Genomic DNA, 22,986 nt, shown 5'->3' with positions numbered 1-22,986 from the left:
GCAATTTATGTAGAATGTATGTTATAATAATCTGTCAATAATAATCGTGAACCCAAGCCAGAAAATATCCGTTATATGATTTCAGACAAAGTTTTTGTAAATATAAACGTATAAGTCTATATGCATGGCAAGAGTCCTGCCATGCATATAGGCTTATTCATTTATATCAACCGAGGATTAAACCGCTCTTCAGAACTGCATGCATTTTCCCAGTTTTACTTGAGTTTGCGTGTTAACTGTGAACCGTGTGCAACATATAAGTCATAGCACTTCAAAGGGAAAAGTGAAAATACAATAAGCCATGGATAAGTATACAGTTGATTAACGAGGGGGTTGCATGTGAGTTGTCATCCACCACCATCATGCAGATGTTGTATAAACATCACAGTTATAAACCATTGTCAGATGAAACTTCTTGGAATGGCGGTCTTGGTGTTTAATTGCCTGACGTTGGCCTTTCTGAGCGAAAGCAGCGCTTATTTCACCTCCAATTTTGCAGGCGGTAAACAAAAATCAGCATGCATGGCATATGGAATGTACAAGACTATAAACATTGGCAATAATTTATCTACGGGCAATTGGTACCTCTGTCACAGGAGGCAAAAGTTTTTATAGGCGTTTATTGCTTGTATATCTAATCTTCGGTCAACAGCATCATTGAAGAGTTATGGACGGATTTGGATGAAATTTTGTGCACCAGTCCATTCAATTTTAGATGTGATTTGGATCTAGAATCCGGATCTATTCAAGGATGTTTTAAACAAATCTTCACCATTACCAGATGGTTGTCAGAAACTTTATACGGAAAACGGTATGCACAGCTTGGACTTGGCACAAGTATCAATCCATTATACTTTGAGGGTGGATGCGGATCCACGATTTTTAAAGCGATTTTTCATTACTAGACGTCCATATATGTCACATAAGTTTACAGAAAAAGCTACGCACGCATTTTGATGGAATTTGGCCATGACGTTAGTGCAGCCTTACACGAAATTTACCGGAGACTCCTTGCCATCCACCACATCAATGAAATAAGTAACCTTCATGGGTAAAAGAGGATATAGGCCAACAAAAGTTATCATGTACAATTTACAAGTTCCTTGACATAAATCTCTCATCTGGGAAACGTAAAAGTGCATACCAATGCAAATAATTCTATCATTTGGTACTAAACCCACAATCATAAAATACTGACATGTATTCATTTCAATAAAACTTTGACACCACAAAGTTAAACAAAACTGTCCTTTTCCAGTCGTTATACATACAACAGCTATCTCTCTAACTCTTAAAATCACCCTACATTTCGTGATCATCGAACTCTTGAACAAACGTTTTAAAATGACGTTGCCATCCATTTAGGTTCCAATAAGCCATTATGGCTCTAAAATCGGTCAATTCAATGGCCCCCGCACGCTCCAAGAAGAAAGTAGCCTTGTCCTTTCACATATATTAGGTCACATCCTAAACTCCATGTTAACAAATAGAAAACCACTGGTCTCCTCCAATGGCCAAGGTACTGGCCCTCACCATTATACATATCATCTATGCGTCAAAATGCAATGTATAAGCATCAACTATATTATGACTACACACAACATCAAAAACTTATAAAACAAACTAAAACACTGCACTATATTTATAGATTTGATCATCGTTGTTCCAGCTAGGCGGCCAACATATTATTATTTACAAAGATCATGGTGGTCATGACCACCTGCAGTTATTCGCGGTGGGGGTGCCGGGGGGTGGAGGGATTAGCCTTTGGCAAGTTTGGCCAGCTGACCAATTCCCCTTGTGTCAAAAGTTGAATAAAATCAATGTATGACACCGAGGAGCTCTACTGACAGAAAAGAAAAAACAAAACTGAACAAATCTTACGGCGTTAAGTCACACTCTACACCAGCAGGAACTTTAGATTACACAAGACAGCGCAATACATACGGAAGTTCAAATCACTACAGACGGATCAACAAAAAACATATCCACCGTCTCGGCTTACTTTTTTTGGACGCGGAATTCGGTGTATTTCAATCTTTGATATTTAAAGTGACCATGCTTCCAATGCTAAGGTACAGTTCCAGCTTGCGATGTATGACCAATCTAATGCAAATTCTTACGCTAAAATAGTCAAACAAACTTTGGCGCTCAATTTATTGCATGGCAGACCTTTCCACGTACTGCCGAAGACGAAGCCAGCGTGAGCTGTACTTGAACTCACAGCGACCGTATTGGTGAGAGGTTTGGGGTCATTGCGCCGCACTGGCCGTCGCCGATTTATGGGTGTCCGATATATATATATTTCTCAGTGGGGCCAGCTCTTTGGCGGGATGGACTCACTGTGCCACTACAAGAAGACACTCCTCGTCGCCATGCATATGACTGAAAAATTGATAAGCACGACGTAAAACCCCCGATCGGCCAACGCGGTCTTTGTGAGTTCAAGTCCAGCTCATGCTGACTTCTTCTCCGGCCGTACATGGGAAGGTTTTCCAGCAAACTAAGGATAAATGTGGGTTTCTCAAATCCATAATGCTAGCCGCCGTCGAATAAGTCAAATATTCTTGAGTACGGCGTGAAACGATGATCAAATCCAAAAAGAGGTAAACCCCAATTATACATGTATATATACATATACATACATAAATACATACATACATACATACATATGTATCACTAGACATAAAAGTTATAACATTTCTGCTAAATTCACGTCATTTTCAAAGGAATTTTGATCGATTTGTTGGGCCACATGTATAAATATACGTTGGATCTTCAGTTACACGTCCATCCGTAAAACGGAGATTTGATGGGAGGCCAAAATAACTGTATATATTTAGACGTACATTCAGAATAAGACATTCAGAACATAAGCTCGATCATAAATATGTCATGCACGTTCACTGTTTCGGTTAAAGTCCCTAATGGACTAGTTTCAATTTAGTACTGGCAGACGGCGACGTACATGGGGTTAACCAAACCGACAGACGGTTGACATAAGTGTGATGGTTGCACGGCAACCATATAATATGGGACTGCTATACACAGTGTATATGAGGACTACAGTCTTTTCTTTCATTGCTCTTGTTAGTCCTATAATCCTTAACGCTAGGATCTTAATTTGGTGAGTATAAGCATGCTGTCGACGGCGAAGGCGAGACCATTACATGTAGTCTACAAAGGACATGCGTTCGCTGAAGTCCTTCACTGTATACATGTAGTCTGTACGTCGCATGTAAAGATTATCCAGATTGCCGTTACACAACAATCAAATAAAAAAAAATAAAGAATGATATAATTAAGCATATACTTTCAAGCAGCCACAGTTGGGGACCGATCAGTATATATACTTGGTTCCTAAAGAAATCAGTGAGTTAAGTTTCTGCAATATACTGGTTGGCGGAAAGAGAGCAGTAATTAAACCAATAACGGCCAGTATAGGCATACTGATCACCGACACGGTACATGCAAACCACAGCAGCATGGCAGCGGGATGCACCTGATATGTTGTCTAAATTCTGTTTAGTTTGGACCAGGTTGTCAACAACTCTTTTCCTCCTACACATACATAGGGTTCAAAACTATACTACAGTATACATTGTGGGTCCTCTGTGCTTTCGTAACTTAAGTGTAAGACCCGAGACATGAAGTAGGGGGGACTACATGTACGTCTAGAAAAATGTATACAGTGAAGGCTAGTTTAAGTAGGAGGCGACCGACTCAACTCGGGTGTAACCTTAACGTAGCTGCATGTTGTACAGTATGTATTCTAAACCCGGACAAGTCCACGTGAATACAGTGTACCACTCCTTTCCCTTCAGGACCACTTGAAGTGCACCTCCCACGTGCATCTTGGGCCACATGTACCGGCCTTCGCACGCATGCGCATTACAGTTGTATCAAAATGTCTACAGACGATATCGTGTACATTTTAGTTTTAGTCACATCCATTCCGTTGGGGTTGTATATTCGGCAAACGAAAGAGGCCAAAGTGAAGCAGAAGCTATGCTCAATAGTCGGCTTCGTTCTTGTCCTGCTAACATGTCGTTTGCACGCGCTTCATTCCCTGATAACAACAGTTGTCAACTGCATCATCGTCAAGTATTTTGACATAAGGTATTGAGTAAGGTTGAATTTTCGTCGTGTCAGTAGTCAGATGCACCGGCAGAACTATTTTTGTCGTCATTTAGGCTGTCAACTTTTCAGAGACATAGAAAAAAATGATCCCATCATACAACTGAACAATTTATTACTATATATATATATATGGTGATTCCTCACTGTCATCGAAATGTTAGAGTCCTGAAACTGTAAAAGCTAAGGTTTCAGTCCCAGGGCTTGTGCCTTGTGGGAAGGCAGTTGTTTTGGCATGAAATTCTTAGGTAAGGTGAAATCACGCTTTAGAGCCAGAGTTGATGTTGCTCACGCGTGAATGCTATCATTTTGAAGAAAATTCTTGCTGAGAAGCAGGATTTCGCATTGCATGAACTGTTTTCGTCACGCTCAACAGACCCAGGAACCTCTCACCAGTGCGGTCGTTGTGAGTTCAAGTTTTTGAATGAAATGGAATAAAATTTGGGCAATCCTAATGTCAGACTACCAATTTAGACTGATTCCTCCCTTTTGTACGTAATATCTGTTGATAAGGAAGCTTATGTTAATGTTTAACTTGTTGAACTATGTTTACAGGTACTGCCATTGGGTAAGTTTTGCTTGGTGCTTTGGTTATTTGCTAGGATTCAGGACAATTCACCTTCTGGGTATACCAAGTGCACCTCCACTGGCAAATGCAGTTCAGCTGCTGCTTACATTGAAGGTAAGATAGTTGTGAACAGCTCAGCAGCTGGTAATGCTGTCATAAGTGTATGTAAATGATCCCATTCCCACCATTTGTGAGGATTGTGGATGTATTCTTTGAGTACAGCGAGAATATAAGCTAACAAAACAGATGTTTATACCAAATTGCGAGATCCCTCCTGTAGCCTGAATGAAATGGGGATTTGCATAATAGTGTTGATATGTAATGGCAGTTGTTGAAATCACAGTGCATTTATTTCAGCATCAAAGTAAGGTATTAAGTTTCTTTGAATTCATGATCGATTTATTTTCGTAATTGTATCTATGAAGTACAACTATACCTTGCAGGGATATATTAAATGGGGTATGTTAAATGGGATGATCAAGTGAAATACGAAGGGATATGATCATATGCAGTTTGTATTAGCTAATTAAAAATAAGATTTTTTATTTCGTTTTAAAACCATTTCTGGCATTACCATTTTTGTTATGTTTCTGTATTACTGACCTGTAGTAACTTGTGATTTGATACTGCTTCATTGCACATACCAGCTGTTTGGTTTATGGTATCATCTTTGTTGTCAATGCAGATGGTTATGGTGGCATTTGAAGTCCATGAAAGCCAGTTCCCCCTGAAAGAGCGGAGATACGAGCACATGGATGGAGAACGGTTGAAATACTTACAAGAGAAATATGTGGCTGTGGCTCCTAGCTTTCAGGACATCTTCCTTTATGCATATTGTTACATTGGAATGTTCACAGGTGAGCGCCTGAGATTACTTCTTTGATCTTTATACCTGCCTTAAAGAGGTACCAGGCCAAAAAATATCTTTCTGTAAATCGTATAGGAGTTTTCAACCATAAACATGAAAGTGAAAAATTCTTGAGTATGGCATTAAACACCAATCAAATAAGTAAATAAATTGAATCACATATGGGTAATTGGTTTAAACTGATGACTGTAGGCTATTAATAATTTGAACATGCTGAATGTCCAAGAATACTGGAATTAAGTTTTCATTAGCTTGTAAATCATGAAAATTTGATGGAGTTCTGGATGTTGTTCAATGAGTTCAAATCCAACCCCTCTTGTATCTGCTGTCGTGAGGAGGTTGTTCAGGTAAATGACAAGGTTTAGTGATTTTCTCTACCAATAACACCAAGCACTGCTATACCTCTGAAATATTCTCGCTATTTGTAAACTATCAGATGGAAAAAAGTATCTTCTTTTACCTTGTGGAAATGTCTACGACAAGGGAGATGATTCATGTATACACTTACATATTCCATCCCTGGTTTTCTCCCTTTTTGTACAGGTCCATTTTACAGATACAGAACATATGTTGATATGCTGAATCAGGACTGCAATGTTATACCATGGAAAGAGCATGCATGGAACCGTCTGCGATACATACCGGTTCTAGTCACCATTCTGTTAGTGGTGTCCCATTATTTTAAGAAGGAGGTAAGTGTTTATGTTCTGTTTAAATATTATACATTACCTGGCTAATGAATTTTTGTTTTATGCACTGTAGGTGCAAGGTAGGCATTTCAAATTGCCATTGTTTGCTGGAACGTTATAGTAAAAGACTCCATTGTAAGCGCTTTTTTTCTTAACCAAGGTAACTTTTGATGAAGATTGTGTTGCATGACTGTCCAAGAATGGTTGTTGTCAACAGGATAGGTGTATGTACCCATATGTACCTCAGGGTATCTTGATCAATAGATGATGACCAACATTTATCTTCTGCAGTGCATGTAGTGTAGCACTTTACATGAGTCACCTTGCACAATCAGGACACTGAATATTATATCTGTTATCTTCCACAATTAGGTATGAAGCTGACACTGAAATATTTCGTGCTATCTTGAATCCACAATGAAGTGAAAAACTGACACCCAAATATTATTATTTGTCACCTTTTCCAATTGGGTCCAAAGCTGACACACATATTTCATGTGTCATCTTCCACAATTAGAACTAAAATTTACACTCAGATATTACATGTGTCACCCAAATATTACAGGTGTCACCTGTATTTTACAGGTGTCATCTTCCACATTTAGGGCTAAAACTGACACACAGATATTACATATGTCACCTATATATTACAGGTGTCATCTTCCACATTTAGGGCTAAAACTGACACACAAATATTACATGTGCCACCTATATATTACAGGTGTCATCTTCCACATTCAGGGCTAAAACTGACACACAAATATTACAGGTGTCCCCATCCAAGATCACTACTAAACCTGACCCCCAAGTGTATCACTGATGTATTTTCATTACAGTATACACAGACAGATGAATTTCTTGACGAACCATTTTGGTTCCGGGTGTTCTACATAGTGCCGATGTTCATGGTGTTTCGGACCAGGTTATACACTGCCTTCCTATTGTCAGAGTGTATGTGTATGACAGCAGGGCTGGGAGGTTACCCAGTGGTCAGTAAGCCTAAATGTGGCCAGGGACCAACGGACCTGCAGGCGCTGGATGATATGTGAGTGATGTTCATGTTCTGTGTATTTTGAACGAGACAAGCTATTGTGGTGGAGCCGCTACAGATGGATCGTCAGCCTCATGCACACTCCTTACAGTGCATCTGCCACTCCCTATGCTCACTTTACACTACTGCCACCAGTAGACAAACTTGACCTTTGGAGCCTTTGCAACGCATATGGGGTTGTTTGGGCTTAGCCTCCTCACTAAAGTCTTTCAGCTGAGGTATAGTTGTGTGTCCCGTATAAGCATGTAGTTTAGCTAAAGAAAATCCATGTATATCAAGTATGAACAGAGAAAATGGATGAGACAGTTACTTTGGCGTTGTTCAAGATTTCTCTACAAAATTTGTTAGTAGTTATGTAAAGCGAATGTACAGAGCGGCAATTGTGCTGTGAGCAGAATGCCTCACACATAGTTGTAAGTGAGAGCTGCTCAATACACAGGTGTGTCATGCACACACCAATAGCTTTTGTGGCTATGTATATAATGTATATGCATTTATGAAATTGCATGACCAGCATGCTTTCGCAAGCTTAAAGATCAGGAAATATTAGATGAAGAGAACATGCTGGAAAGCCTAACATTTTCTTGTCCCTGTTGGTAATTATTGTTGTTATGCAAATAATATGCAGCATTTGAAATTTTCTTTTCTGTACTTTCTTTGCTTTAAAAATTGTTAAATTTAAATTGCAGGTCACAACCTATATAGTAACATAAAGATATAACAAAACTGGATTCATTCTTTTTGAACACCTAGAATGTAAACCTAATAATCTGGTATTGTACTTGACTTCACTGTTATATTATAATACACGTACATTGCAGACTGAAGAAGAAGCCATCTGAGATAGAGTACAACTTTGACACTGTGTATAACCTGAATATATATGGTTGTGAGCTGGCACCAACTTCTAGAGAGGGCTTAAAAAGCTGGAACATGACTATCCAGAGCTGGCTGGCTCACTGCGTCTACAAACGATTCCCAATCCGGTCTCTAGGGTAAGCAGCAGATAAACATCCAGGAAACATCTCTCTTCAGCATTATATTTATATACTGTTTACTGTGTGATTGCTCTAGCTCTGAAACTGAAACCAGCAAAAAACTGCAAGGCTTGAGTTGAATGCAATTCAGAGCGCATGTAGATAAAATATTGGTTTGTTTCTGGTCATTTACCACTTGTAAAAGATTCAATAGTGGAATCTTATGGTCAAGACATGCTTTGCTTTTATGGTTTAATTATGGTAAGCAGTTAGGATATGCATGGTCTTGTATATTTATGATCATACCTGGGACCACTGGTTCAAACGTTTATGAGGACAAGTTTAAAGGCTCTGTATCAGGATGAGACTGGTGCTAAGTTTTCATTCTGGCTTAACTTTTAATACACTTTCAAACAACTGGCCCATGAACAAGACAGGCTGAGAGCTTAATACAGAATGAAAACCGAAAATAGAAGTCTTTTACCTGTTTGCGAAGCCATTTATTCTAAGGAGTTAGCTCTCAGAGCTCTAAGCAATCAGTTAACTTGGTCTTGTGTAACAGTAGTGTAATGTCACTAAACCTTACCTATGTGCTTTTCCAGGAGTACTGTGACGATGACAGTGAGTGCTTTTTGGCATGGTATTCACCCAGGCTACTACCTTAGCTTCCTGACGTGTGTCCCCATTCTCATAGCCGAAGACATCTGGATTGACCTCTATTACAAAAATGCCAGTCCAGGGCAACAGAAACTTTTTAACTGGGTCTGCTGGTTTTTCAAGATGAGATTCTTTGACTACATGTGTATGGGTTTCATCCTGCTGAGCTGGAAGGCCACCATGCACTACTGGAGCTCTATATATTTCCTCATACACTTTATCATAGCAGCATTTCTTGTCACTGGACTTATTCTCAAGTCATCACGGCACAAAAAGACTGCTTGATTTCTGATCAGATTACTTATTGTTTTATGGGTATTGTTTGTGGCTAAAAGTGGGGTCTTTTTTTATTGTGTTACTTTCATGTGATAAAATTACTTGATCTTGAACATGTATATGTTCATATACCCACATGCAATTAGTAATAGGTGTGTGATGCTACTTGTCATTGGTTCACATTCAAGTTACCTTAGTTTTAGACACATTTGAATACCACAATGAATAAGGCAGCTTATTTTTAACACTGCATTTTACATCATGGTCAGTTTACTGCATTTCATTTCTTGCATGTCAGAGATTTAATAATAATAATTTGTTCTACATATTGCATTACTTATACTTTCAAATGGCTTTATGATTTTTGAAAAGTGATAAAATATTCTTCAGACTGAATAAATCAACATGTTCAATGTATACTTATTTTGAGCTATTTTTGGTAAATACAGAAAACTTGATTTGATTAGTGAATATGGAATTTTTTCCAAAAATCTCTGGCCTCTTTAATGCCTCACAGTTGATATACAGGTTCTATACAGCTGGAAGAACACAGTGATTTTAATCACATCATCACCCTAGTGTGTGCTCCTTGGGATATTAAGGACATATGACCTTGATAACAAAACTGCAAGATCAGATAGCAAATCAGCTTAAGAAAACTACTGGACATGCACACAGTTGGTACTGTAATTTGTCAACCTTTTTACAAGTGTGCAAGGTATGTATTCAAGAGTATTCTAAAGGCATTATTCTGTGTAAACTGATAAAATTACAATTTTTGTGAAGCCCGAAAATTGGCCAATATACAACCAATGTAGCTTTGCCTCCAAATTGAACTTAAAAATTTTAAAAAGTTACACTGAAAGTTGCTCTTTTATTTGTGAAAAGGTTGAGGAATTATGGTAAGTGCTAATTGATGATCTTATAGTATCTAAAGTAGATTTACCTCCAACAGCCAATGCATACTAAATGCACTCTTTTTTTTTCCTGCTGTAAAAGTTCACAAATAAGGGTAGATCATTTACTTCAGTCTTGGTCCATTTACTAATTAATGAAGAGATTTCTTAATCTTAACCATAACAAGTCAAGACAAGTTCATACAGAGAAAGCAGTGTTGAATAAAATGTAGGGGTTGGTATGTTAAGAATATAAAATATTCATATCAATATCAAATGACCATATTGAGCTCACAGCCTCTGTACATGCCTGGCATAGCATTCAGCAAATAGAGGTATGTCAGGTACATACCACATGAATGCAAAACTTCAGCTGAATACATTAAGTACTGTGATCGTGAATTTGGTAATTTATTGTAATAAATATGCACCCAGAGCATCAGCGATGGAGCATCCCAATTGTGTGACATGTAACACTTCAGTTCAATACCTGCAGTTCTTGATTTTGCTGCCAAATCTAAATCTTATTCATGTATGTATGAAAATTGCTTATATCTGTACCAGTCTTTGACCAAGGACAGTTGTGTCTCGTAACTGAGATTTCTTGAATATTGTGCCTGAGCTAAAGGTTAAGTATAGTGTGACTTGCTAAGAATTACATTAAATGTTGACTCATCTTTTCAGATTCATTATGTTACGTATGAAGAAAACAGAAATGCATCATTTTACATAAAAAAAAATAAAGTTTTTCATTGTTTTATGTGGATTGTTTTTTCATGTGTAAACTGTAGATAGTTTAGGTAGAAAGGATTTACTATTTTATACTTGAATACTCGTTAAGTGTGCAAGTACCTTGAACTTGAAAACAACTTGTTTGGCTGTAATATGCATTAGAATAATAGCATGGGTAAATCAGAAGTTTCGTGAATTCATTTGTTGATGTACATAATCCCTTGTGATCTGTTTCTGTACATTCCTGGCATAAAATTCAGCAAAAAGGAATAATTCAGGTACGTACTATAAATTAGCCATACTGCTATGTATCTTAAATTTCGTGAAATTAAAGATGGATACATTATATATATTTCCAAATTGCCAATACAATTAAAACGTTTGTCACCAAGGTCATTCTCAAAGGTAGCACATTTTAACCCAACAAATTTTACGCCAAAAAAAAAAAAAAAGCGTAAATGAAAGTACAATACTTTTAAACTATATAGCGTAAAAAACTGAAATTTTGAACATAAGCCATAAATAAAGATAAAAAATAAAAAAGTGCATGTGATTTTTATTACAAGTTTTTTTTAGACCTGCGTTAAAAAACAACAATGTACAGATGTGCACAGTGTATTTGGACGTTTACAATTAATCTCGGTCAGTCGGAATTTCATTTCCCATGTATGTGTATTGAGATCGTCGCGGAGAACATACTGTCATGTTAACACAACTGCTTTCTTCCTAGACCACCATTCAGCGAGTGTACATATAACTTTGCAGGTTGAGAAACGATGATGATGACAAGAGATGGACAATAATTCATGCAGAGAATACAGAATTATCACAGACTGCACTTTTACACACTTCTGAAGATCGCGGCGGTGAGTGCTGTTCATAATGCAAGATGCTGGTGGTATTCATTGGTTTGCTTTGCTGCATCTTGTATGTAAACAGAGCTAAAACTTAAGCTAAATTGCCTCAATGTTGATAATAATTAAATAACAAGCTGCTGATATCTCGCATTGACCTGAACAATAGTTTTACGTGATGAAACGCTGTAGAAAATTCCTGTAAAATTCGATGAAGCACATTTCCTGCCTGGCAAGATTACAATTAGGCTACGCTTCAAGCACTCGTGGATACATGTACTTTTGTGCTGACAACAATTTTATGTATATCTACCTGGTGATTGTAGTTAAGGTTTTCATAAATGATACATGTACCTCTCGGACGTTTTACATGGGATTTCTTAATGCATGTTAGGCCTTGCATGTTTGTCGAACTAAAGTTGTGATGCTTTCATTAAACGCATGTTGTTGATCATAGGAGTTGGCTTCGTATTTTAAGTAGTGAGGCCTATAAGATATATGGGTGCATGCTGAGGCTAAGCTGGTGGAGAAAACACGGCGCCGTGCTCATAAAATACATGCATGTAAGCCTATGAGGATCATGGAAAAAAATAAGTAGTGATGTTCCACCCCTCAACGTATCGGCCTAAAAGGACAAAATAGTTAAGTGCAAAAATGAGCCACCATGAATAAATCACCATACGTTGAGTGGTACGGTTGTAGATGTAATGGTGAGGTGACATGGGAGATAACTCCAAGCATACACTTTGGTAAACACCAGGGCGGCGCTTCATTAGGACTGTCAATGGCGTCTCTATCAGCTGATTTGGGTTGACATCTATCAACTTTCATTTTAATCGTAACTTTTAAGTGCACCGTCCAATACATGTGGAACATGTTTTATTTGTAAACAAGTGTTTTCTCCTTATTTGTTTCCAATGCCAGTGATATGAGGTAAGTTAAAAGAGGTCACATTTACATCATTTCGTCCTTTCTCGGTAGCCTGTCAGTGTCGCATTCACAATGTCAGTCGACACGAACAGCTGACAAACGTATTGCAGGGCTACTGAATTTGTGGGATCGTAAACATCATCTTGCGATCACTTTGGGATTCGCAAGGTTGGGGCTGCTGTCGGACGTCAGTTCATTGAGGAAGCTGCTTTTCACAACGCAAATCTGAAAAGGGGCTCAACGACTAGCTCTACATATTGTACCTCTACCTTTGTTAGGAACAGTAGCTCTGTAGGGCTGTCACATATACTATCACATCTCTGTATTGTTGCATAAGCTTACTTTGAACACCGCTGTACTTCGCTTGCTGGCTTCAGTGTACTACTGCACTGGGCACCAAATAATTTGTCTGTCTGTAGTCAGAGTCTTCCCGGCTATCAATTCCAGGTAGGTGTTCCCATGTACCGTTCCTAGTAAATCCACAAAAGCATGAAACTAGTGGAAACTTGGATGAATTCCGACTCCAACTGCCATGTTTGAATGCATACTCCTCAGAGTGGGGGAAGTCATGTATACAGTTATCACTGCCACTACTACTAGACAAGATTGTCTATTTCACACATATGGGCTAACTGATTAGGATCAGTCTCACCAGTAATGACCTAGAGGGAACCCATAATCAACGTTGATCACTAAAAAGATTTCTCAAATAAATTAAACAAAATTGAAGAGAATATTAAACAAGTACAAAATATGCTAGAAGTGTCAGTAGTTATCTCCCTTGTAAGGACTGTGAGGAGTATGCATGCATATACTGGAATCCTGGGGAGTAGCTTTGCGCTACACAGCCTTCTTGTGGGTATTGGGGGAATGGAACGTGTTTTCAGTTAAAACAAAAATCCACACTCTATCTTTGCTTGTAACTTATTTGTTTTCTTTAAAGTCTTTTGTGACTCCTGTGGGCAGTAGTGTGCTAGTAGTTTATTTAGATGATGCTAAGCAGCACATGTCATAGCTGTAAGGCTATGTAATAACAGGCTATATGCTAACATAAGCCTACACACTCCGTGGGCACACATACCATAGGTTTTTATTAAACAAGGATTGGTCTTGCACAAAGTCAAAAGAAAAGGAATATATCACTTATTCATGTAAGGAATTTTTATGACATGTTAGCCTATATGAAATTCCTTTTTGATTTTGATATTTTTCATAGAAACAAATACAAATTTGTTAAAAATTAGAAATGGAAATTAAATAGCTTAAGCTAATCTGCAAAATTTGATCCAAGGATGGCTAATACATGTACATGGAGACCACTGTCATCAAGTTAAAAGGACAACGTGTGCACCCAAATATCACATTGACCAGTATTTACATGTAGCTACCCCATGGGCATGCCATGCCTGCCTGATTGATCAATTAATGCGTTAATCATGTTGAGAAAATGAAATCATCTAAAAATGTGTCACAACCTTTTTTAAGTATTCCAACAGTGGCATTAGAAGGACACATGGGCCGCCTAGCTAGGACCAAGAAGCTGCGTGACTCTTGATTGACGTAGATGAGATCTCATCCATTTTGGGGAATCGAGAGATGGGGTCTGAAGGGTATAGAACTGTAATATTTACATGTTAAAAATGAAAGAGTTTTAAAAACTTACTTCAGCATATTAGAGAGTCCATCCATGTGCTGCTCAGTTAGGCTGCAGAGGCTCCGTGATCTTAGCTTGCCATAAATGTATTCTTGAGAAGATGTTCAAAGACAACAGAGCTGCAAAAGCGATGTGGTTGAAAAAAATTTAATGATTATTTAAAGTAAGGCAGGGCTGGGTGGGTGGTGGCTGCAGTTTTGAAGTCAATCTGAGCACATTAGGTGAGGATTCGGGGGATATCAGGATTTCCTATCTGGCATACCTGAGGCCTAAACATCCCGCTTATAATTAAGGTACACTTATATTAGAAAACAAGACCCATATTTCAACTGGAATAGACTCAGACCTCAATTGGAGATTTGGAGATGCTTTTTTATTTTTACAGGCAGTCAGGTTTGAAATGTATATAGGATAGATTTGTGACCTTACAGTGAACCTGTATATGGTTGAATTGCATAATGCATAAACAGCTTTCAACCAATAATTCAGTGACAAAAACTGGTGTTCCACTGACTCTAGCCTTCAATTTATTAAAGTCAAGACACCTGAAATGCCGACACAACTAAATGACAGTAAAGCATTTTACTTTTCAAACAGCCTTAGTTTTGGGTAAATTTCTCCATTCACATGAAATCATTCCATTACCTGTTCTGTAGGCTCAAAAAGCCTAGAATCATCTAGTGAAAATTCTCAAATACAATATATTGTGGGCCTATTCTTGGCTTTTTACACGCAGTGAGAACTGCATATGAACAGGTATCATTGGTCAAGACTTGGCACTTGCAGCATTATAGTCATCTGAGCCAGCAAGGGCCCTTGTTCTCATATGTGTACATAAACAAATGTCTAATTCCTTAATCTTTCTGCATATGAAAGTAACTTTCAGTGTGACTTGCGCACATTTTTATACTTGATTTTGCAGACAAAATATATATATATTATTTATCAGTCTACACAGAATATACTTGAATAAACACCTTGCAGATCAAACGTGCGAAAAGGTGGAAGAATTACAGTATGCAAGTAGTGATAACTTTTGACTTGCAATGTATGACATGTGACCGCCTATCTGCCTAAGGTGATTCAGCAAGAGGCAAAACAGTTTATAGAAGAATTGTACATATGTGTGTACATGGTGCGAGTCTGGATTTATTCTTTTTTATCTGTGTATTTAAATATGTGACATCGTTTGTTTCTTTAACTTGCTTTAATTAGTGTTTTCATGCTGTTGTGTTTTGTAACATAGCTCTAGGTTACCAATTTTAGCAAGCATGCTTTAGGTTTAAGGAAAGTCTATTAAGTGTCTTTGTGTTCAGCAGCATTGCCCCCTCATTTAATTTATTTCCCCAACTTCAATGTTAATTAAGCTTCAATTAAATATTTCACAGGATTAAAACCTCTAATAAAGGGCTTGCTTCATTCCATTAATTGATGCAATTTTTGTATTATTTATATAATAAATAATACAAATAAGTAAATTTATATAAGAGATCAATAAAAAGAAGATTAGCATCACGAAAGTATATAAACATGTCAATATATATATAAACTTTCTGATCACAACAGCAAATCACTGCTGTCTACCCGTCTTTAATAATTAGCTAAGGATGACTCTTCAGCCACTATGCTTATCATTATGTTGCGTCTGTCAGCACCTTTTCCTTGTGTCATTTTGTTGACTTCAGATCTTCAGATTAAGAAATGACATTGTCAAGAAGAATTTCTATTTAGTGAAAGAACTATACTTGTCGAACTTACTTGGATTATGGTTTGGAAAAAAAGACATTGTTGTCCACATGTTTGTCATGATTGCATTTTGAGTAAAAGTAGTTACCCTTTGCACAGTTTTACCCATAGAGTTATCACTCATACTAGGCTTGCAAGTGATTAGGCCTATGTCAACACAAAATAATTCATTGTGTATGCATACTCTTAGAAACTAGTGAATGCGTATCTTAATTTTTTAAGGCATATTTGGTACGCTTTTTTAACTTCTGTGTGTATTATACATTTTCGGAGAGGTGAATTACACCAATACACAAGAAGGTCCAGTGGAAGTCACCTTGTGACCCTGCCATTTTACTTTATCTACTTTGGTGTGCAAACATCTTCAGACCTTTATTTTCTTCTATACAGTGGGCTACATTCTGTCCTCAACAGGTTTGCTGTGCTAGTTACACGTTACGAGTATGTGTGTCTTCAAGGCTGAGTCTCAATCTTTTGTGAAAACATACTCGCATATAGGTCTTAGCTTTAGATCATAGATGCTGTAGTCATAATTGTAGATCTTGCTTAAACATAAATTAACAAGAAATTACTCACTATAAACCATGCTTGTTCTGAAAATAATAAAAATGGGATGATAATTTTGTGCAAATTATGGGCCTTCATCAGTGTAACTAGATTGGTTGTATTTCTTTATCAACCAAGTGATATGTTTCTTACTGTTTGCATCAGGAAACTAACAGTTATGTAGCTAGTGACATGGTGGTTTTCACTAATCCCGTAACTTCCGTTTACTTGCCGGTCTAGCGGAGTGTGTCAGGTACTTGTCAAGTGAGAGAGAGAAAAGGTTCTAATTCAAAGTTTGATTAAGTATAAAAGGCCTTACCTTAACTTGATAAGGCAGATAGGAAATTACTTTCACATGAGCAGATTTGTGTACTCCTACATGGTAAATCCAGAGGGTGTTCTGCTTGGCATCAGGGAGGGCTATCTCATGTCATTAGTCAGTTGTATTGGTTGTTCCTTCTACTAATAAATTGTACATAGTTGTTGTTGAGTTACAACACTGTCTTCTGGTTTTATCTGTGTGATCAGTGAGCCACATCCTTGGTAGCTCCCCAAACAGTGATTTATTGATAGCGGCTTGGTGATAATCTGACTGAAAAATTGTTAAGTACAACGTTATGCCCTAAGCACTCACTCACTCTAATGAGTGGTGAAAACTGCTGTATTTATGTGAAATGTGTGAGTATCTATGAATTTGGGATAGTTCTTTTTGGACATAAATGTTTGGATTGAAATTGTTAAGTCGTTGAAGTATGGAAATTAACTTTTGTTTCCTATTTTTTCAGATTTTCCCCAAAGTGGAGAAGCCGTGTGGCGGCCTACTTTTGGGACTTCAGAAGCCTATCCCGTAACATTCTACATTTACACAGACCAATGACTAAACTTTATCTCTCCACCATATTTAGTATCTATACTGCCGAATTCTTTAGTAGCAACTCCTTGATATCATGGATGAACAGTGTGAGGACTCCTCTAATAAACGCTCACGTTGTGTTACAGAAAGTAGTACATCCAGTAGTAGCAGTTATGAGAGTAGTATTGAATCTAGTATGCCCTCTGCCCCTGATGGAGGCTGGGGCTGGGTGGTTGTGTTTGCTTCCTTCTTGTGTCATCTTTTGGCAGATGGATTTGCCTTTTCATTTGGAGTCCTTTATAAAGACTTTCTTTTGTATTTTGGAGAAAGCAAAAGTAAAACATCTTGGATTGGTTCCCTGTTCTTTGGTGTACCCATGATGTTTGGTCCATTTGCAAGTTTCCTGACCAGTCGGTATGGATGTAGGAAGGTGACCATAGTAGGAGGGTTAATTACAGCCGCCGGTTTTATCATCAGCTCCTTCATGGAATCTGTGGAGATGCTGTGCCTGACCTTTGGATGTGTCGCTGGATTTGGGCTGTCACTGATCTACATCCCAGCCATTGTTGTTGTAGCTTTCTACTTTGAGAGGAAGCGTGCATTTGCTACAGGATTAGCAGTTTGTGGATCTGGGATTGGAACCTTTGCAATTGCTCCATTGACAGAGTATATACTGGAGTGGTACACATGGAAGGGAGGGATGCTGATCTGGGCAGGCTTAGCACTCAACCTGGTCATTTGTGGCGCTCTCTTTAGACCTCTTAAGTTCACACAGGAAGAAAAGTTCCAGAGGGCATTGGATACGTTTGATAGGCTGTCAAGAGCAAAGTCGAATTCTAGATTCAGTCTTCAGGATGATGCTAGACATGAGAATGGAACTTCCAACTGTCATGGTTCTGTGGAAAAACTTCAGCATCTCCTGCAGCAACCGATCAGCCATTCAGTTATGCAGTTACCAACCTACTTGAAAGACAACACAGGACATTTTGATGCAATCAAGATTCTGAATGAGCTTCGTAACAATAATACCTCTATAAAGCAGCTTCTGAGTGAATTCATGAGTAGCCAGAGCATCGCTGAATGTTTTGATCCAGATAATAGCTTTGTGTTCTCCAGTGAGGACACTGACCAAGCTATAAGCAATCATCCGATGCAAAATCTAAATCCATCCAAGAAAGAAGTCATTTGGAGACGACAGCGTACTGCACATTTAAGAAAGAAGGCGAAATGCATTGCAGCCTTGTATGAACCAATGAGGAGAAAGGATATTTTTTACAGAGGAAATCTGTTAAAACGCGTTCCAGTAAGTTTTCGAGCTACGAGTTGTCCAGATCTTCATCTCAATGTTTTCCCGTCTGATTTGTCGGAGGACAATCGATACAGTTTAAGTCGTGTTTTCAGAAACATACAGAAGATGTTCAAAGAGATGGTGGACATGTCTGTGGTGAGAAACAGCCTGTTTCTTCTGTTCACTTTCTCAAACTTTGTCCTGTATTTTTGGTATGATGTACCCTATGTATTTCTGGTGGATAAGGCAATAGAAGATGGGATTGGTGAGAAACCAGCCTCCATGCTCATGTCTATCTCTGGCATTGTGAATACTGTGGGTCAGGTCGTCTATGGCTTCCTGGGGGACAGACCTGGAATTAACGCATACATCCTGTATGCTGTTTCAATCGTGCTATGTGGAGTTTCCATCACTGTGATACCTTTCTTTACCACGTATATCCCTCTTGCGATAATATCTGCTTGCTTTGGCCTATTTGTCAGTGCTAACTACTCCCTGTGTACAATTTTATTGGTTGACTTTGTTGGAATGAATAGGCTGACAAATGCCTATGGCCTTTTGATGATGAATTTGGGAATTGCCAATCTCATAGGCCCTCCTGTTGCTGGTAAGTGACAGTATCTTACATGCACAATTTTTATGGTACATTTTCTGTGTTTTAAATAACCAACTATCACAGAGTCCAGTTGGCCTTTTTAGGAATTGGAAAAGTTTTTAATGAGAAAGGTTAATTTAAAAAGGTAGATACATGAACAGTTTGTTTTAGAAAATGGTGGCACAGTACCAGTTTGCACTCATAAAGGTTAACCTGGTCTACTTCAATAGCAGCTGTGTGGTATATGACATAAAAACAAAAATGGACCCTTTGGCCTTCTAAAGCTTTAACAGTTTTCAGTTGTATTATGTAGTAGGCTGATCCCAATGCCGTCATGTAGATATACAGGTAGTGCTGTCTCAGCAGAACATCCTGCTCCAGACACCACACATGACAACCCACTCTGCAATCAGATACCAACTAGAGACCAGGCAGTACTATCTGCTTAGATGTACATCTAAGCTGAGCACCAAGCTAGGATTGGTGATTTTCAAGTTTTAGATACAGGTAGTCACTGGACCCATACATCACTGGGTTATATGATAAATGTACTGTGCTCTTATAGAATATTGAAACTTCAGATAACATATACATGCTGTTTCTTTTTTAATGAGGCATTTATGAGGTTTTCTGTTGCTTTTCAGGGTTGTTCTACGACATATATGGAATGTATGACTACAGTTTTTATTCAGCTGGCCTGAATATTGTATTCTCTGGAGGTTTAATCTTTTTGTGTCCATTGATTCTAAGATGTCGTCAGAAATCACAAGAGGACAGCTGTCAAAGCTCTCTGTGTACAACAGACACACCTGTAGGAGACATCAGACAGCCAACAGCAGAGAGATTGGTTGTTATAGAGAGGGAAACAGTGGTGTAACACTTTGTTCTGTGTATATTGCGGTTTGTGATATGTATTTTGAGCAAGCATGTACAGATTTATTGCTGTATATATCCTTTGTTGTTGCACTGATTGCAAAAGGTTATGACCAGATTGTGCTCAGACTATAAATTTTTCAGTTATATGGAAGTAGATTTAGAAGTGAAGTACAGGAGGCAAAGTAGCTGAAGTATGTTGTTTTCCACAAATGCAAGCTTGACATTTAAACCTGGTTTAAATGCCTATTTGTGGATCATTGGAATCGTTGGATTGGAATGTGAAGGCAGATATACATCATATTTTGGGTCCATGAACTATGTTGTGGATAGGTTTTAAATTTTGACATACAGTAAATTTTTGTTCATGACTAGTATGCTCATTTTGCCATATTCTGTGTTAGCAGTTTGTATTAACTCTCATGTTTCTTTTTTCAATTACATTGATGGGTTGAAGATGGGTTAATTAGGTGTTACAGCTGTTGTACAATGTTTTTACCGTATATGCCTAGAGGTACATGTATATGCTGGGTTCAGAAGAGAATTATTATTTTTTTGTATCACAATGGTTGGAGCACATGTTTTTTTTTGTTTTTTGTAAAGAATTTGTTAGTCTTTCAGAAATGCTTATTGTTTAGGTATTATTTTTACTGCAGACTTTTGTAACTTTCTGTTTTCGCATTCTTTTTATGTTTATTTTTTGTAAAGAATTTGTAGAGGTCTTTCAGAAATGCTTACTAAATGTAGTATTTAGGTATTATTTTTACTGAAAAGTTCGCATTTGTGACTTTTGGATTTTGAATTCTTGTTATGTCTGGATATAGTCATTGTAATAGGGTCACTTTACATAGGTGAACCTCAAACAGTAACATTTCCTGTCATTTCTTTGTTTTTGTTGAGATTAAGCTTCTTCATGAACTGTTAGATATTAAGAAATACCTTCAATTAACTTTTAATTAATGCTTATTTGTTCTGGCAATCATTTTTAGCTCGCCTGTAAGTTCAGGCGTCCATTAAGTGAGAAATCAATTTGAAACAAAATGTCAGGGGTGCTATCTTAAGTACTACTTTCATTGAGCTGGTTATGCACTCACGTGAAGCACAGTAAAATGATGGGCATGTTTCATCATTGATTCACTGTGCATATTAAATACTGTAAATCGCAAAATTCATGACTTAGTCTATTGTATATTATGTTCAGTGTTTAGTGAAAAAATATCAATAGTGGTGTCTTAAAAAGTACTTTGTGGTGAGCACAGGTTTTGCACACATATGGAGTAGAGGGGCATGCTCCATCGCTATGTTTTGTTTGCGTATTATTTACCATAAATGATCAAATTCATGACATTAGTACTTTATGTGTTGAGCTACAGTTTTGCATTATGTGCAAGCTTCTTGGTAGCCTAGTTATGATATGAATTCTTGAAAATCACAGTGAGCATTTTGTTAAAAGTTACGATTTAAGAATTAACAAAGCTGACATAATATTTATAGGCCTAGTTATATTAGAAATGTTTATTTGGAGTGGGTGATTTTATACAGGTGTCCTATATTACTGAATGACCATTGCTATACAAAGTCCTAAGGCTTTATTTTTGCAGCATAAAGAGGACACCTGTAGAAGATTTCCTCTGATATGCCTGTAGACCCAAACTTCCTGATGTATTTAAAGAATCAGTCTTGACATTCCAGTCATGTAAATGCGACAAAAAAGTGTTTTACCTGGTTGTAAATATCTTAATTTGTGCTGTAACTGTTTGTACTCACTGACTTGAAATCAAAAACTTTGTTTCTGGGATGATTGACTGACCGGTTGAATAAACTTTCTTTTAAGGAACTGAAAGCCTGTGTGGTATTGTGTATACACAATGTCTTGATGCTTTTTGTTGTTTTTTAGATCGGCTGTATGAACTACAGGTGTAGTTTGTGCCATACTCCGTTCACTGGCATCTAATAACAGTTAAAGCAAAGTACATGTACTGCATGTATTGAACTGGGGTTATGTGTACAAGTAAAGCATACTATAATGAGTGGGGTTTTGATTCTCTATGTGCATATTAATTACCATAAATTACAAAATTCACCGCTTAGCCTCTATTGGAATCTGTGTTAAGGTCCTGGTTCCGCCCACCATAAAGCTGGTTCTCATCTGGTAAGTTAAATATTCCTGAGTACGGCGTGAACACTAATCAAATAAATTAATCAGTGTTTTGATAATTGTTAGGTGTTGTATATCAAAAAGTACTACATATATTGAGCTCATATTTTGTATACATGTAAAGCACAACATGGTATGCGGGGAATTATTACTGATGCTCTGTGGGCAAATTAATAACTGAGCTTCTGCATCCGTGTAAAGCACAAAAACACCACGGCCAGATTGTGCAAATAAGAATTAACTTTAAGCCAAGCATTCAATTTTGTACCCAAAAGCAACTGGGTAACAATAAATTAAATATGAACAAACTCTGCTGCTGCAAGTTATACTCTGACTTTGGACTGCATTGAATGCTGAATTTGACTCGAATCTTAACAAAATATGACTTAATACTAGTATGAGCTAATGCCCTGTCAAACAACTAAGCCGAGGAGAATGTTCCATCATTAATGCCCTTTGTGCATATTAATGACCATAAATTATGAGCAATGAGAGTCCCGTCCTGTGTTTTGGGATTAAAGCTGAAGTAAATGTTGAGAGTGTCACTTCAAGTTGATCTCAGGCCCTGCATATGTGTTTATTACCAGAAAGTACAAAATTTCTGACATCCACATCCTTTTTGTGTGTTAGTAAATGTT

General features: G+C 37.7%; 2 protein-coding genes across 3 annotated transcripts; both read left to right on the top strand.

Moving 5' to 3' along the window:
• The first annotated feature begins 3,907 nt into the window (after positions 1-3,907).
• On the top strand, positions 3,908-10,757 carry LOC135482062 (lysophospholipid acyltransferase 7-like). The gene is made up of 7 exons (XM_064761893.1): positions 3,908-4,119; positions 4,693-4,819; positions 5,391-5,562; positions 6,117-6,265; positions 7,099-7,307; positions 8,135-8,308; positions 8,893-10,757. The coding sequence occupies exons 1-7, from the start codon at positions 3,908-3,910 to the stop codon at positions 9,230-9,232; spliced, it is 1,383 nt and encodes a 460-aa protein (XP_064617963.1). The 3' UTR covers positions 9,233-10,757.
• A 371-nt stretch (positions 10,758-11,128) lies between these two features.
• On the top strand, positions 11,129-22,022 carry LOC135470121 (monocarboxylate transporter 9-like). 2 transcript variants are annotated; one of them, XM_064748892.1, is made up of 3 exons: positions 11,129-11,717; positions 17,367-19,329; positions 19,962-22,022. In XM_064748892.1, the coding sequence occupies exons 2-3, from the start codon at positions 17,529-17,531 to the stop codon at positions 20,192-20,194; spliced, it is 2,034 nt and encodes a 677-aa protein (XP_064604962.1). In that variant the 5' UTR covers positions 11,129-11,717; positions 17,367-17,528; the 3' UTR covers positions 20,195-22,022. The 2 variants fall into 2 exon arrangements, with proteins under 2 accessions (XP_064604962.1, XP_064604953.1); XM_064748883.1 differs by lacking the exon at positions 11,129-11,717 and adding an exon at positions 12,501-12,638.
• The last annotated feature ends 964 nt before the right edge of the window (positions 22,023-22,986 follow it).

The sequence above is a fragment of the Liolophura sinensis genome, chromosome 1, assembly GCF_032854445.1.
Source record: "Liolophura sinensis isolate JHLJ2023 chromosome 1, CUHK_Ljap_v2, whole genome shotgun sequence".
Lineage (NCBI taxonomy): Eukaryota > Metazoa > Mollusca > Polyplacophora > Chitonida > Chitonidae > Liolophura > Liolophura sinensis.
Note: the sequence above shows the minus strand (reverse complement) of the source record. Positions and strands in the feature narration are given on the sequence as shown.

Bases quoted from the DNA above. Each gene is read 5' to 3' on its own strand.
- LOC135482062 (XM_064761893.1), top strand. From the start codon at position 3,908: ATGTCTACAGACGATATCGTGTACATTTTAGTTTTAGTCACATCCATT. The intron at 6,266-7,098 runs GTAAGTGTTTAT...TTTTCATTACAG, and splicing joins CCCATTATTTTAAGAAGGAG to TATACACAGACAGATGAATT. The intron at 8,309-8,892 runs GTAAGCAGCAGA...GTGCTTTTCCAG, and splicing joins TTCCCAATCCGGTCTCTAGG to GAGTACTGTGACGATGACAG.
- LOC135470121 (XM_064748892.1), top strand. From the start codon at position 17,529: ATGGATGAACAGTGTGAGGACTCCTCTAATAAACGCTCACGTTGTGTT. The intron at 19,330-19,961 runs GTAAGTGACAGT...GTTGCTTTTCAG, and splicing joins CATAGGCCCTCCTGTTGCTG to GGTTGTTCTACGACATATAT.